General features: G+C 35.7%; 1 protein-coding gene across 1 annotated transcript in view; it reads left to right on the plus strand.

Annotated features, from left to right (window-relative positions):
- Positions 1-18,183, plus strand: part of Grm7 (glutamate metabotropic receptor 7) — a 906,484-nt gene that overhangs the window by 507,850 nt on the left and 380,451 nt on the right. Inside the window, exon 6 of the mRNA XM_031382827.1 lies at positions 2,349-2,376. Coding sequence (XP_031238687.1) covers positions 2,349-2,376 — 28 coding nt within the window. The remainder of the gene's footprint in view (positions 1-2,348; positions 2,377-18,183) is intronic.

Genomic DNA, 18,183 nt, shown 5'->3' on the forward strand with positions numbered 1-18,183 from the left:
AAGCTAAACCTAGATTTAGTTTTACTTGCTCCAGTGGATAAGGGGAACAATATATTTTTAACACATCTCTTAACTATTTGTTTTTCATCTGAGAACTCTGCTTATCTCCACACTCCACTTTATAAATGGATTGTATATCTTTTTTTTCTTTATGTATTCTAAATACCAATTCTCTATCAGATGGGTAGCTGGTACAGAGTTTTCACATACTATAGGCTTACGAGTCAATCATTTAACAGTTAGAAGCTGTCAGTGTCTGTACAAAACTTGCTGATGAGGAAGCCAGTCAATATCCCAGCATAGAGAGGGTAAAGATCAAAAAACTCCCAATTACAGCTGAAGTGCTATTGACAGTTGATGGTTCTGGGGACTAGATATTCAGTCTTCATTAAAGGTATTGACCAAAGATAGACTTATTTGGATATTAAATAAAAAATAAACCACACAGAAAACACAAACTCGAGAGGGTATACTGGCTGAGTTTGTGTCAATTTGACACAGCTAGAGTCATCAGAGAGGAAGGGACTTCAGCTGAGGAAATGCCTCCATGAGATCCAGTTGTAAGGCATTTTCTCATTAAAGGGTCAGTGAGGGATGATGGAGCTTATTGAGTGTAGTGCCTTGCCTGGATTGGTGGTTTTAGGTTCTATAAGAAAGCAGTCTGAGTAAACCAGGGGAACAAGCCATTTAGCAGCACTCCTCCATGGCTTCTGCATCAGCTCCTGCTAACAGGTTACTGTTTGAGTGCTTATACTGACTTCCTTTGATGATAAACAGCAATGTGCAAGTTATAAGGTGAGTAAACCTTTTCCTAAGTAAGGCCACTTGTTTTTTGGTCATGGTGTTTCCCTGCATCAATAGAAACTATGAAGTGGAGGGTGGAAAAGTGCAGGGTAAATCTAAAAAGTGTTAGGGGATAGTTAATGTGATCACAACATATTTTATACATGTATAAAATTCTCCAATAATTAACTAAAATATTATATTATGGTAGTAAAAAGTGTTCCCATAACCACCCCAAATTTTATCAGTCATCACAATATTGCTATGTAGGTACTATATCATATACTATATTTTTAGTACTATTTGAAATATAAAACTCTGATGTTAGTTTTAGTGATTTTTCTTGATATATATATATATTTAATGAGGAGTGAAGTTATTTTACTTGTTGTAATGGAAGTAACTTACATTAAAGTTATTCTCTGTTTCCACTGGACACAGACTCCTTTGTCTTCCTTAAGAAGATTTATCAGTTAATGTTTATATGTCTATGCAGCTCATATATAGAGAGTATTACCTTCACTGTTTCTACCTGAGGCTGTATTGAAGTCCGTCATCAGCTTTAATGTTTATTTTTGAGACTCAGACTATCCCCCCTGGCAGGAATTCCTTGAAGATTTTGCAGACTTGGTTGCCCTAAAACAGGTCACTTTTTAAAAAGTAAATTGTTTGTTCATAAAGATGTTGTGATTACATAGCAGTGTTATCTATTCAATGTGTACATTATGTCTGAAAAAACATCCACTCCTTCATTTCAACTTTTTTATTCCTAGAAATGCTAATGATTATTTCAGCTTTCAGACATTTGAGGTTTCTTTGCTAGTGGACAAGCTTACTTGAATGTTGGTGACTGGTAATTGATCAAGAAGGGGGTCAGTAAAAGTATGAAACCCCATCACCTTTTTTCTTATCTAAACACTATTCATGAGTCTTCACCCTGAGTCAATTCCATCTCAAGAAGTAATATTGCTTATGTATGAGAAACAATTACTCTTCTCTCTCAGCTTAAAATAAATGAAAAATTAGTTGCTCTGGTTTGGACTGCCAGATAGTTTGGGGGCAAATTTGTTCTGTCCAAGCTATAAGAGTTTCTTTCCATCATCTGAAAGGGGGTTCCACTATTTCAAGTCATTATGTGCCCTATAGTGCATGCACTTTTAGTGCTTTTTTGGTATCTTTTTTTAAATGTTATTTTTAATTAAACATAGATTCTTTTCTCTTATACTACATTTTGCTCTACTCCTCCTGGGTCTCCATGTACCTCTCTTCTCCCATAGATCTACTCCAATTCTCTTTCTTCTTCAGAAAAGATCCAGCCTTGAAGAAATGACAGCTAAACAAGATAAAACAAGATACAGTAAGACAAGGTGAAAGCTGTCATATCTGGGCAAAGCATGGCAATCCAACAGGAGAAAATGAATCCCAAGAGCAGGCAAAAGCTGGAGAACTACCCATTCCTTCTGTTAAGGGTCTCACAAATCAACAAGCTTGCATCCAAAACATGTAGCAGAGGAGTTGTTGCATGCCCTGTGCTTTCTGGTTCAATCCCTGTGAGCTCTGAATAGTTGACACAGTGGGCCATGTGCTCCTGGTGTCCTCAATCCCATCTAACTCCTACAGTCTTTCATCCCCCTCTTCCACAAGGAATCCCTGATCTCTAAGGGAAGGAACTGAACAAAGACCTCCAATTTAGACTCCCTCCTCCCCCCTCTGCATTATGTCTTTTGTCCTATCTATGAGTTCCTTGATGATGCTTAATCATTTATAGCTCTCAAATTAAAATGTGGATGTCTAGCTTATCTACAGAACATTATTTAGCTTAATCCTAATATAGTACCTCAGTGGCTAGAAAGACATGAGCAAATTTGTAGAGACAAGAAAATGTTTGACCCATGGATCTACACACTATTCATTGATTAAATTTACTCTCTTATGTGAGTGAAGTTTGTGCTACCTTAGTTACAATAGGAACATAAAGATTGTAGAGCATAGATGACCTGTAAGATTTTATACTAGCCACAAGTTTGAAATTCCTGGGGGAAAAAAAAAGGAAATATGACACAGGGTAACAGAAGGAGTATGTGAAAATAGAAAATGGTAGTAATAGGTGATCTCAGTGTAGGATAGCAATGAACTTCCAATTTGTAAAAGATGAAATATATACAAAACACCATATATTTACAATAAGTGAGTTGTGTCTATTCCCAAGCTCAGGTATGTATCTAAGGATCCATAGCTATCATACCTAAAGGGTCAAAGTCTTTTTATTTAAATGAATCACTTGAATTTTTTTCTGTCTGCATCCTTCATGTTGCTTGAATAAAAAAGAATGGTTCTGACTTTCTCTTGAATAACTGTCTGGAGTGGGGCCAGCCAGGAACATGTGGAACACAGGAATAGTGCAGCAGCTGGGACAGGATCCTTCTGGTCCTCCACCTGCACCCACAAGTGGAGGTTGTTCCACAACCAGCCGTGCACGGGTCTCTCCAGGAGAGACCTGTTCTCCCAGGAGTATTTTCATTCCCTGGCTCAGAAGTGAGATAGCCACTTTCTCTCCATTAACTGTCTGAAGTGGGGTGGGGGAAGGGCGCATGGGGCACAAGAACAGTGGAGCAGCTGGGACAGGATCCTTCTGGTCTGACATCTACATCCAGAGCTTGGGCTATTGCAGAGTCCTCTGTATACAAATTCTACCAGGAGAGAGCTGGTTACTCAGGAGTGCTGACAAAAGCCTACTGAGGAGAGGACCCACAGAAGGAACAAGCTCTAGCCAGAGACAGTATGATCATCTCACACCAGAGATAACCACATGGCGAAAGGCAAACACAAGAATCTTACCAACAGAAACCAAGACAATTTGTCATCATCAGAACACAGTTATCCTACCACAGCAAGTCCTGTACACCCCAATGCACTGGAAAAGCAAGATTTGCGTTTAAAAAACATATATCATGATGCTGATAGAGGATTTTTAAGAAGGACTTGCTTGAAGAAATACAGGAGAACACAGGTAAACAGGTACAAGTCCTTAAAGAGGAAACACAAAAATACCTTAAAGAATTAGAGGAGAACACAAGTAACCAAGTAGAAGCCTTTAAAGAGGAAACACAAAAACCCTTAAAGAATTACAGGAAACAAAACCAAACAGGTGAAAGAATTTAACAAAACCATCCAGGATATAAAAATGGAAGTAGTAACAATAAAGAAATCACAAAGGGAGACAACTCTGGAGATAGAAAACCTAGGAAAGAGATCAGGAGCCATAGATGCAAGCATCAACAACAGAAATCAAGAAATAGGGGAATCTCAGGCACAAAAGATACCATAGAAAACATTGACACAACAACCAAAGAAAATGAAAAATGCAAAAAGATCCTAATTCAAAATATGCAGGAAATCCAGGACACAATGAGAAGACAAAACCTAAGGATAGTAGATATAGAAGAGAAAAAAAGAATCACAACTTAAAGGGCCAGTAAATATCTTCAACATAATTATAGAAGAAAACTTCCCTAACCTAAAGAAAGACATGCCCATGAATATACAAGAAGCCTACAGAACACCAAATAGATTAGATCAGAAAAGAAATTCTTCCTGTCAAATAATAAGTACCAAATGCACAAAACAAGGAAAGAATATTCAAAACAGTAAGGAAAAAAATAAGTAATAAATAAAGGCAGACATATTAGAATTACACCAGACTTCTCCCCAGAGATTATGAAAGACAGAAGATCCTGGGCAGACATCATACAGACCTTAACAGAACACAAATGCCAGCCCAGGCTACTATACCCAGCAAAACTCTAAATAAGAGAGTGAAACCAAGATATTCCATGACAAAAACAAATTTGCACAATATTTCTCCACAAATCCAGCCCTTCAAAGGATAATAATTGGAAAACTCCAACACAAGGAGATAAACTACACCCAAGGAAAAAAAAAAGAAAATAATCTTCTTTTAACAAACCAAAAAGAAGATTGCCACAAAAAACAAAACAAATCAAAACAAAACAAAAACAAAATCCCACCTCTAACAATAAAAATAACAGGTAGCAATAATCTTTTTTCCTTAACATCTCTTCATATCAATGGACTCAATTCCCCAACAAAAAGACATAGACTAAAAGACTACATACATAAACAGGACCCAACATTTTGCTACATACAGGAAACACATCTCAGTGACAAAGACAGACACTACCTCAGAGTAAAAAGCTAGAAAAGAATTCTCTAAGCAAATGGTTCCAATAAACAAGCTAGTGTAGCCATTCTAATATCAAGTAAAATTGACTTTCAACCTAAAGATATCAAAAAAGATAACGAAGGACACTTCATACTCATCAAAGGAAATATCTACCAAGAAGAACTCTCTATTCTGAACAACTATGCTCCTAATGCAAGGTCACTCACATTAATAAAAGAAACTTTCCTAAAGCTCAAAGCATGCATTGCACTGCACAAAATAACACCCCACTCTCAGCAATGGAGAGATCATAAAAATAGAAATTAACAAAGACACAGTAAAAGTAACAGAACTTATGAAACAGATGGATTTAACAGATATCTATAGAACATTTTATCCTAAACCAAAGAAACATACCTTCTTCTCAGCACCTCATTTTACCTTCTCCAAAACTGACCATAAAATTGGTCACAAAGCAGGCCTCAACAGATAGATACAAGAAGGCTGAAATAATGCCATGCATCCTATGAGATCACCATGAACTAAGACTGGTATTCAATAACAACATAAACAATAGAAAACCTACATACATGTGGAAGCTGAGTAATGCTCTACTAAATGATAACTTGGTCAAGGAAGAAATAAAGAAAGAAATTAAAGACTTTTTAGAGTTTAATGAAAATGAAGCCACAACATACTCAAACTTATTGGACACAATGAGAGCAGTCCAAAGAGGAAAACTAATAACTCTGAGTGCCTCTAAAAAGTAACTGGAGAGACCATATACTACTATCTTGACAGCACATCTGAAATCTCTAAAACAAAAAGAAGCAAATACACCCAAGAGGAATAGACTGTAAGAAATAATCAAACTCAGGGCTGAAATCAATCAAGTGGAAACAAAAAGAACTATACAAAGAATCAACCAAACCAGGAGCTGTTTCTTTGAGAAAATCAACAAAATAGGTAAACCCTTAGCCAGACTAACTAGAGGGCACAGAGACAGTATCCTAATTAACAAAATCAGAAATGAAAAGGGAGACAGAGAAACAGAAACTGAGGAAATCCAAAAAAATCATCAAATCCTACTACAAAAGTTTATACTCAACAACACTAGAAAATCTGTATGAAATGGACAATTTTCTAGGCAGATACCAAGTACCAAAGTTAAATCAGGATCAAATAAACGATCTAAACAGTCCCATATCCCCGAAAGAAATAGAAAGAGTCATTGATAATCTCCCAAACAAAAAGAGTCCAGGACCAGTGGGGTTTAGTGCAGAGTTCTATCAGACCTTCAAAGAAGATCTAATACCAATACTCCTCAAATTTTTCCACAAAATAGAAACAGAAGGTACTCTACCCAATTCATTCTGTGAAACAACAATTACTCTGATACCTATACCATACAAAATAAAACAAAGAACGAGAACTTCAGACCAATTTTCTATATGAACAGCGATGTAAAATTACTCAATAAAATTCTAGCAAACTGAATCCAAGAACACATCAAAACTATCATTTATCATGGTAGGCTTCATCCCAGTGATGCAGGGAGGGTTCACTTTACAGAAATCCATCAATGTAATCCTCTATAAAAAATTCAAAGAAAAAAACCACATGACCATTTCCTTAGATGTTAACAAAGCATTTGACAAAATCCTATTTCCCTTCATGATAAAAGGCTTGGAATTATAAGGAATTCAAGGCCCATACATAAACATAGTAAAAGCAATATACAGCAAACCAGTGGCCAACATCAAACTAAATGAAGAAAACTTGGAAGCAATCACACTAAAACCAAGGACTAGACAAGGCTGCCTACTCTCTTCCTACCTATTCAATATATTACTCTAAGTTTAGCCAGAACAATTAGGCAACAGAAAGAGGTCAAAGGGATACAAATTAGAAAGGAAGAAATAAAAATATCACTATTTGCAGATGATATGATAGTATACTTAAGTGACTACAAAAATTCCACCAGAGAACTCCTAAACTGGATAAAAACTCAAACAAATCAGTGGCCTTCCTCTACTCAAATGATAAACAGAGAAAAGAATTTATGAAACAACCTTCTTCCTGATAATTATAAGTAATATAAAATACTTTGGTGGGACTCTGTATGAAAGATCTATATGACAAGAACTTCAAGTCTCTGAAGAAAGAAATTAAAGATTTCAGAAAGTGGAAAGATCCCCCATGCTCAAGGATTGGCAGGATTAATATAGTAAAAATGGCCATCTTATAGCAAGCAATCTACAGATTCAATGCAATCTCCATCTAAATTCCAAATCAATTCTTCACAGGGTTTGAAAGAACAATTTGCATATTGATCTGGAAAACAATAAACCTAGGATAGCAAAATCTATTCTCAACAATAAAAGAATTTTTGGTGGAATCATCATTCCTGACCTCAAGATTTACTACAGAGCAATTGTGATAAAAACTGCATGGTCTTGGTACCGTGATAGGAAGGTAGATCAATGGAATAGAATTGAAGACCCAGAAATAAACCCCTACACCTATGGTCACTTTTTCTTTGACAAAGGAGCTAAAACTATCTAGTGGAAAAAAAAGACACCATTTTCACGAAATGGTGCTGACTCAACTGGTGGTTACCCAGTAGAAGAATGCAAATTGATCCATTATTAGCTCCTTGTACAAAGCTCAAGTCCAAGTGGATCAAGGACCTCCACATAAAACCAGATACACTGAAACTAACAGAAAAGAAAGTGTGGAAGAACCTCAAGTACATGGGTTCAGGGGAAATTTTCCTGAACAAAACACCAATAGCTTATGCTCTAAGCTATTGACAAATGGGACCTCATAAAATTGCAAAATTTTTGTAAGGCAAAGGACACTGTCAATAGGACAAATGACAACCAACACTGCGATTACATGACAGAACGTTGTTATTGGATAATGGGCTATTGTGAAAGGGAATGGACATTGAAGCATTATTAAGGGAAAGTGGTACAATGAGCTGTTACAGTGGTTGACCATAATATCACCATGCATGATTAGGATAGGACAGCAGAATGATAGGTAATTTTGGAACTTTAGATAGGACAGTGATCATTGTAGTGAGACAGGATCTCATTGTAAGGAGACAGTGAATTTTTGAAATAGAACAGTGGGATAATTTAATAGGACAGTGAAAGCTTGTGGTAGGATAGTAAGCAAGTATGATGGAACAGATGAATTTTGTGAGAGAGAATAAGAGAATAGATCATTGTGATGTGACAGAGAAATATTTTTAAGGATAGTAGTCCTTGTGATGGTAGAGTGGAGCATTCTTATATGAGAGTGGGCCATTGTGATTAAACAGTTTCCCAATATGATAGAGATTAGGACAATGATGAGACCATTGATCCATATGATGGAACATGGAGTCATTGTATTGAAAGGGAGAATAATGATGAAGGTATAGTGGATGATTTTGATAGAGTATCAGACAATGTACCATTGTTCTGTGACAGGAGCCAATTGTGATGGGACCGTGAACCATTAGGATAAGATAATAGACCATTGTGTAGAACAATGAATTGTTGTGATGGAATAGTGAATCATTTTGATGGAACAGTGCAAAATTATGATGCAACAGTAAATAATAGTGAAGGGACTGTGAGGCATTGTGATTGGACAGTAGACAATTCTGATGAGTATCTTTGTGATGGGATTATTAGGCCATTGTAGTAGAAAGGTAGAAGGTTTTAATGGATCATTTTGATGGAACAGTGTATTACTGTGATGGTTTCATGGACAATGATGTTGAGATAGTAATTCATTTCCGTGCTACAGTAAATAATTTTGATGGGACAGTGGACCTCTAGATGGCACAGTAAAGCATTGTGATGAGACAATGGATCAGTGTAATAGGACAAAAGATCATTATGATAGAACAATGAATTATTGTGATAGAACAGTAAATTATTTTGAAGGGACAATAGTATCAGCAAAATGGTTCAGTTGACCCTTGTTAGAAGGCATATTAAATTGGATCGTGGTGGAACAGTGGACCATTATGAAAGGAGATAAGACTGTGGCATATAATTAAATGAGAATGGTGAATTTTCATAGAAAAGTGAATTCTAGCTACCAGACAATGGATCCTTGTGATAGGACATTGGACTTTTGTGATAGGATAGTAGACAATTGTGAGAAGGCATAAAACAATCATACAAGGTAATGTTGCAGTGGAATATTAGAATGGAACAATAAACCATAATGGTAAGATAGTACAATATTTTAATATGCCATTTGTAAGAATAGACATTAGACATTAGAGATTTATTAAGGGAAAGTGATAGAATGAGATGTTATAGTAAGTCACTGTAGGGTGGGACAGTTGAACATTGCTATAGGCTGTAATACTTGGACCATAGTAATGAGAATTTGATCTGTAAAGGGAACACTGAACCTTATGGTGGAAAAGAAAGTGAATCATTATGAGTGAATACTAGGCTACTGTGATAGGAGATAGAACAGTGGAGATTTGGGATAAGACAAACCACTGTGGTAGTACAGTAGATCATATTGGTGAATCCTTTTGATGAAACAGTGGGCCATTGTGATGGTTTCATGGACAATTATGTTGAGACAGTAATTCACTTTGATGCTACAGTGAATCATTTTGATGGGACAGTGGATCTCTTGTTGGGACACTGAAGCTTTGTGATGAGACAATAGACCACTATAATAAGAGAATAGATCATTATGATAGAACAATGAATCATTGTGATAAAACAGTGAATCATTTGGAAGGCACAATAGAAAACTGTGATATGGCAGTAGACAATAATGATGGTACAGCGGAACATTGCAATGGGATATTGAACCATTTTGAGAGACAGTGAGATAATTTGATAGGAAAATAGTCATTGTGATGGGTTAGTGGACCATTATTATTGGACTGTGAAAATTTTGATAAGGAAATGGAACGTTGTGATTGGACAGTAGATCTTATGATGGGACTAGATGACTGGACAATAATGACAGAATAGTGAAGCAATGTGATAGAAAAGTATGTGTTATTATGATAAGACATATGGCCTATGTTATGATAGAGTGAATCATTTTGGTGAAAGATAGAAATATTGTAATTTGCAAGCAAATCATTTTAATGGGATAGTGATTTGTGTTATACAACTGTGAGCTGTTTTGATGGGCAGACCATTGTTATAGGGGATAAGACTTTGAATGAAACAGTGAAATAATGTCATAGGAAGATGATAAAACAGTGAAATAATATGATGGGAAATCTAATAAGTATTATGAAATAAACAACCAATATGTTAAGAATGTACATTTTTGATAGAACATTGGATCATTGTGAAAAAACACAGTGCAGTTTACCACTAAAAATGAGACAAGTGAACATAGTGATGAAACAGGGAATCACTGTTATGGGACAGGGGATTATTGTGCTAGAAATATAGAAAGTTATCTTTGTACAGTGGACCAATATGACATTATGAGAGAAAAAGGCAATGGACTACTTAGACATGACAATGAATATTATGTAGACCCAATGAACAATTGTGATGGATTAATGGAACACTGTTATGTGACATTGGACTACTATGATGGGGGCTAGGATAATGGAACATTATTTTTGAAAAAGTACCATACTGTAATGGGGCAATCACATACTCTGAGAAAGGAAAGTATAAATCATTAAGGGAATGAAGAACACTGGGTTGGAATAGAGGATCATGGATCTTTATGCTGGGACAGTGCATCACTGTAAAGTGGTAGTGAAGCATTATTCAGGGATAATTAAATATAGTGATAGATGATAAGACTGGTGCATAATTAAAGGAGTGTGGAGTACTGACATGGAAAAGCAGAGCTATGAGGCAGTGGATTATTTTGATATACAATGGACCATCTTGATAAGACACAGAATCATTAAAATGGGGCAGGAGATAGTTTGAATAGGACAGTCAACTTCATGATGGGACTCTGGGCCACACTGATGGCAAAGTAGACCATTTGTGATGGAACAGTAGAATTTTGTGACAGGAAAGTGACCTAATGTGAGAGAGAATAGGACAATAGAACACTGTTATCTTACAGTAAAACTTTATGATGGGACAGTAAACAATTGTGATGGGACAGTGAAACATATTTATGGGATGATCGACCATTGTGAAAGGTAATGTACATTAGAATATTATTAGACAAAAGTTGTACAATGAAATGTTACAGTGAATAACTGTTAAATGACTATGGATGATTAAGATGGAGTCTTTTAACATGGTTATATGTGATGGGCAGTTTGGAGACAGTGGGTCTTTGAGAGGAAACAGAACAATTGTGATGGGGAAATGGATCATTTTAAAAGGACAGTGGATGCCTGTGATAGGGAAAGGACATTGTACTATTGTGATAGAGCAGTGGATCATTGCTATGGCACAGAGTGTTGTTGTGATAGAACAGTGAATCATTATGATGGGATGATGAAATATTGTGATGGGATTATGGGTTATCATGAAGTAATATGACTCACTGCAGTTGAATAATAAATTGTTATGATGGGAAAGTATGTGATTGTTATGTTTCTTTGGATCATTTTAATAAGGAATAAGACAATGAACTATTGTGATAAGGCAGAGTACATTGTCATTCATTTTAACAAGAAATAATTGTGATAGTAGATGGGCAGTTCAGCATTGTGATAAATGAGTGAGTCATTGAGATTGTACATTGAGAAGGAACAGTAGATTGTTTTAGAGGGAATAGAAGAATGAACCACTATGATGAAACATGAGAATATAGCAATTAGATAATGAATCATTGTTATGGCTTGTTATGGTAGGACAAACATTGTGATGGGGTAGTCTGCCATAGTAACAGGTCAATGAAACAGTATGATTGTAGAGTGAATGGCCAAATAGGGAGCAGAAAATTAAACTGCTTAGATTTGATAGTGAACCATTATGGTGAGAAAGTAGACCATTTTGATGGAATAATAGAATTGTATTATTGAAGAACTATACCACTATGATAAGGAATAGGGCTGTGAAGCATTATTATATTATAGTGTATAATTATGGGACTAAATTGAATCATTATTAAGGGTAATGAATAATTTTGATGGAACAGTGGATCATCGTGGTACATCGTGGATTATTCATTTTTCCATTATTTTAGAAGACTGGATCATTGTGAATGGATAATGGATGATTGTGATAAGACAATGCATAACTGCTATGAGACAGTGGATTATTGTGATAGACAGTTGATCACTGTGACTTGGGATAATACAACGGAGCATTATGATGAGAGAGTAGATTTTTGTGTTGGAATTTTGAACCATTGTTATAGAAGAGTAAAACATTGTATGTTGTTGGTTCGGTGGATCATTTTGATGGGACAATGGAGGATTGTGATAGGGTATAGGATATTATCCCATTATCATGTAACAAGGGAGAATTTTGATTGGACAATGAAATTGTGTAATGTAATAGTAGATAATTTTGTGGAACAGTAGATAATTATAAAATAGAATAGTATAATGGAACACTGTAATGAGAAAAAAATATATAGTCATGTCAGAGTGAATCATAATCAAGGAAGAGTGGATAATAAGGAAAAGACAGTTAAACCACTCTAATAGGATAGTGGTATAAGAGCTGACCATTGTGAAAAGAGATAGGAAAGGGGAACATTATTAAAGGAAAGCTAATATTGTGGTGGTGCAATGAGCCATTATTATGGGATGGTAGACCGTTGTGGAAAGTTGGAGAATTGTACATGGACAGAAACTGTGCCAGTCTGATACACAATGGATCACTGTTAGAGAATAAGAGTTTGGTCCTTGGTGATGAAAAATTGTGTTTAGATAGTATACCACTGTGATGGCATAGTAGTCTACTGTGATTGGAACTTAAATCACTGTGAAGAAAGAAAGCGCCATTGTTATGGTATGAACAGCGGGCCACTTTAACTGGAAAATACATCATTTTGATGAAATATTTGTAAATTGTGATTGGATCCAGAAACATTATCATGGTAAAATAGACCATTGTGGTGAGAAAGTGGATGAACATGATAAGACAGTAGGACATTTTGATTTTATAGTGGAACATTCTGATAGAACATTAGACCATTTTTGCAAAGGAATTAAACAGTAGACCATTGTGATATGAAAGTGAAAACATGAGGATACTGAATCTTTGTTATGTGATCATGAACAATTTGATAAGACAGAAGCATTGTGATTTGACAGTGAATAATTTCATGTGATAGTGGACCATTGTAATAAAGTTTAGGACAGTATAACACCCTAATGGAACATTTTAATATTGTCATGATTAGGTGAATAATTTGAGGGAATAATGGACAATTGTGATAAGGGGTAGGATAGGATATTAGACCACTTTCATGTCAGAGTAGAATATTATAATTTGCAGTAGAACATTGATATGAGATAGTTGTTTATTATGATGGAACAATGGACCATTGTGATAGGGTACAAAACACTGGTCCACTATTATAGCAGAATGGAATATTGTGATCCCTGTACCATTGTGATGGAACAGTGAGTCACTGTTAAAAGAAATTGAATCACTGAAATAGGAGAGTTGACCACTGTACATTCTGATGGGGCAGTAGATCATTGTAATGGACAATATACTATTGTTATGGTCAGAAAATATTATAAAAAGTAATAGATCATTGTGATTTGAGAGTTAATTATAGGGATATATCAATGGACGATTATGATGAAAGAGTGTACCATTGTTATTGAACAGTAAATATTGTGACTGGACAAAGGATCATTGTGACAACAGTGGATTATGTCATATCAATAGAATAGTGGATCAGTAAGTAAATTATAGTAAGGAACAGTGAAGTATTGTGATTAAACAGTGAGGCAGTTTGATGGGACAGTGCACCATTTATTGTCATGAGATAGGAAACCATTGTGACTTGTAAGTAAATCTTTTTGAATGAACAGTAGACAATAAGATACACCAAGAGACATTGTGATTGGAAAGTGGGTCATTTTGATGGAAGAACAGACCATTCTTATTGGATATGAAATCACTGTGATGTATCCAGGTCTATTCTGATTGGAGAGTGGACTAATATGATGGTACAATGAAAATTTGTGAGAGCAGTAAATAGTGGTGGGCCAAGAGTGTTTTGTGGTATACAATGGATAATTGTTTTTGTTTTGTTTTGTTTTTGTTTTTTGGGGTTTTTTGAGACTGAGTTTCTCTGTATAGCCCTGGCTGTCCTGGAACTCACTTTGTAGACCAGGCTGGCCTCGAACTCAGAAATCTGCCTGCCTCTGCCTCCCAAGGGCTGGGATTAAAGGCAGAGCCACTACTGTCTGGTTCACAATGGATAATTGTTATGTAATAGTGAACCATTGTAAAAAAATAGTAAGCCATTGTTATTTGGAATAGGATACTGTACTATGGGGAGTAACAGTGGAACATTGTTATGGCAGAGTGGATCATGAAGAGACTGTGGACCATTTTGTTGAGGTACTTAAATATCATGATGGGTCAGTTATATGGGATGGAATATCTGACCATTATTATGGAACAATAGATCATTGAGGTAGGAGAGTAAAACATTATAATAGGACAAAATGGATTATTGTTATGGAATAGAGGAACTTTGTGAGAGGAACAATACAGTAGAACACTGCCTTGAGACAGAAAACAGGGATGGATGGATCTTCAATCTTTGTTATGGAACTTTGGATCAGTGTGATGAGGCAGTGATGGCTGTGATAGGACAATATTTTTTGTGATGGAACAGTAGACAAGTATTATTGAACAATGAGCATTATGATAGAGCAACTGGCTATTGTGATGGAAAGAGGATCATTTTGATGGAGATTAGACCGTTGTGAGAAGGGATACTACTAGGTCTGTATTATGTAACAGTGGAACAAAGCTAGACCAATTAAGATAATTGACCCTTATGAAATGAGAGGGGAACATACTGATGAGCCAGAGAACTGATGTTATGGAATGGTGAATCATTGTGGTGGATATGTAGACCATTGTAATTAGACTATATATTGTGAAGGAACAGAGGGCCATTGTGATGGAACAATAAACAATTGTGAAGAAAAAGTAGACTTAAGTGATGGAACAATGTACCATTGTTAGAAGGATAAGAGATTGGACCTCTATGATGTAAGTGTTCCATTGCAAGAGAGGATGGGACAATGGTCAATTATTATGGAACAATATATCATATTGATGGGACAGTGTATCATTGTGGTGGGAAAGTGAAATATTGTAACAGGACAGAGAATCAAATGACAGGGCTAGGATAGTGTGGCATTGTTAAGATACTGTGGTACTTTAAGATATGGGATAGGACCCCACCCACTTGTGATGAAAGCCTAAGCAATTGTGATAACGAGTGTTCCACTATGCTAAAACAATGAACTATTTTGGTGGAGCAGTAAAACATGTTAAGAAGACTGAGAACCATTGTGATGAGATACTTAATCATTGTAAGAGGATAGTTGACCAATGTGATCAGAAAATGGATCATTGTGTTGGCACAGTATACATTTGTGATAGGACAATGGACCATTGTGATGGGAGAGTGTGTCATTGGGATGGGGTAATAAATCATTACTATAAGACTGTAAATCATTATGATGATGGAGTGGACCATTTTGATGAGAGAGTTTTCTTTATGTTATAGAAAGTGGATGAATTTGAGAGGGACTAGTACAATGGACCACTGAAATACAACAGTGGAAAATTGTGACAGAAGCAAAAATCATCTTTTATGATCATGGACCATTGTGATGGCATGGTTGACCATTGTTATAGAGGATAGGACTTTGTACCATCTTGAAGAAATCATGTATCTTTGTTATGGAAGAGTACAATACTGTCATGAGAATGGTAATCATTCTGAATGGACAGTAGATTACAATGATAGGGAATAGAAGAGTGTACCACTGTAATTGGACAGTGTATAACTGTGATAGTCCAGTGAATCAGTGTCTTGAGACTGTGGAATATTATAAAGAGACAGTGAACAATTGTTATGTGAGAGAAGGCCATTATAAAGGGAATATATATACAGAGATAGGAATTAAAATTCATTGTTATAGAGCTGTGGATCATTGAGATAGGAGGGTGAATTATTGTGATAGGATAGTGAATCATTGTGATGGGACATTAGACTATTGTGATAGGTCAGTAGAACTTTTTAATTTGATTGTAGGCCAAGTCAATGGAACAAAGAATCATTGTAATGGAACTGTAGGCCATTGTGACTGTAAACAAATCATCTTGGATGAATAGCAGACCATTGTGATGGTACAGTATGAAATTGTAATTGGAGATAGGGTCAATGTGATGGAAGAGTGGATCATTGTCATTAGAAAGTTAATCACTGTGATAGGAGAATGGAGCATTTATGGGATAATGAATCATTGTGATTGGATAGTGGCCTTAGTGGTGGAACAGTGGATCATTTGATAGGACAGAGATAAATTGTGATTAAAAAATTATAGCAGGATAGGACATCATTGTAATGGGATAAAGGACCATTCTAATGGGACACTACTGGGACACATTCTTATGTGACACTGAATCATTTTGATGGGACATTATATTGAGAGACTGGACCATTGTGATGTGGGAATGTAACATAGTATTGGCCAATGGATCATTTTGATGATGCAGTGTAACATTTTGATGGATTAGTTAGAACAATTTGTAAAGGGAATAGAGAACCATTATGACGGAACAGTGGAAATTCATGATGAAAAGGAGGACCTTTATTATGTTACCTTCTACTTTTGTGATGAGTAAATTGACCATTGTTATAGATGATAGAACTTTGGACAATTGTGATCAAACAGTGGATATTTGAGATGAAAGAGTAAAACATTTTGACTATAAAGAGAATAATTCTGATGGGACAGTGGGCCATGGTGATAGAGAATAGAACAGTAAAACTGATGGGACAGGAAATATTTGTAATTGGAAAATCTATTATTATGATGGGCAAGGGGATCATTTTGATGTGACTATAGCAATTGTTCCTGGGGTCAGACTTATGGAACATTGAATGGGAGATAGATTATTGCAATTAGACAGTGTGTAACTGTGATTGGACAGTGGACAATTGTGATCAAAGAGTGAACCATTGTGATATGATGATAGTTTATTTTGATTGGATTATGGACTATTGAAATTAGACAATGAATTATTGTGGATGAACAATGAGTCACTACTAATGGAAAATGGTCTATTTTGATCATGATGATTGTAGAGTGGACAGTTGGGAATTGGACAACAAATCCTTGTGATAGGAAAGTGAAGCATAATGGGAGGGTGAGCCATTTTTCTGGAACAAAGAATCACAGTAATATTACAGTTGAACATTGTCAAGGGAGAGTTTATCATTAGGTAGGGACAGTTGATCACTGTAATCTGATGGTGGACCACTGTAATGGAAATAATACCATCACAGTGGGACTATGGGCCATACTAAAGAGATAGTAGATCACTGTGATGGAACAGTGTGACATTTTAATGTGATAATAGATCATTCTGATGAGTGTAATGGAACAGTGGATTATTATGATGTGATTATTGATCATGTTAAGAGGAACAGAAAACCATTCTATGACAATTAACCGTAGTTACTAGGGATAGGACTTTTAATCTTAGTGATAAGGCAGTGCATTTTTGATATGTAACATTGACACATTGTACCTGGGTACTACAGCATTGTAACATAAAGAAAAATTGTTACTATAGGATAGTGGACTATTCTTTTAGGACATAGAGTATTAGACCATTATTATTATCAAACATTGGAACATTGTGCTAGGATACTGTGATGATTCTGTGCATTATTGTGATAAAACATTGTATAACCATGATGTGATGAAAGACCATTGTGATGAGACTGTTGGAAATGTGATGGGACAGTTGATTATTTTGATGTGACAGTGGTCCTTTATGATTGTACAGTGAATCATAGTGTTGGGACAGCAGATTATTGTCATGAGTGAGTACATCATTTTGACAGGAAGTGAGTCACTGTGATGTGACATTGAACCACTGTGATGGTATGGAACATTTTTATGGGACAGAATTTTATGGAACATTTTTTGTTTGTTTGTTTGCTCTTTCACTTTATTTTTATTTTATTTTTTATTTTAGATATTTTCTTTATTTACATGCGAATTTCTCCTTTCCCAGTTTCCC

This window comes from Mastomys coucha, unplaced genomic scaffold (assembly GCF_008632895.1).
Source record: "Mastomys coucha isolate ucsf_1 unplaced genomic scaffold, UCSF_Mcou_1 pScaffold20, whole genome shotgun sequence".
NCBI lineage: Eukaryota > Metazoa > Chordata > Mammalia > Rodentia > Muridae > Mastomys > Mastomys coucha.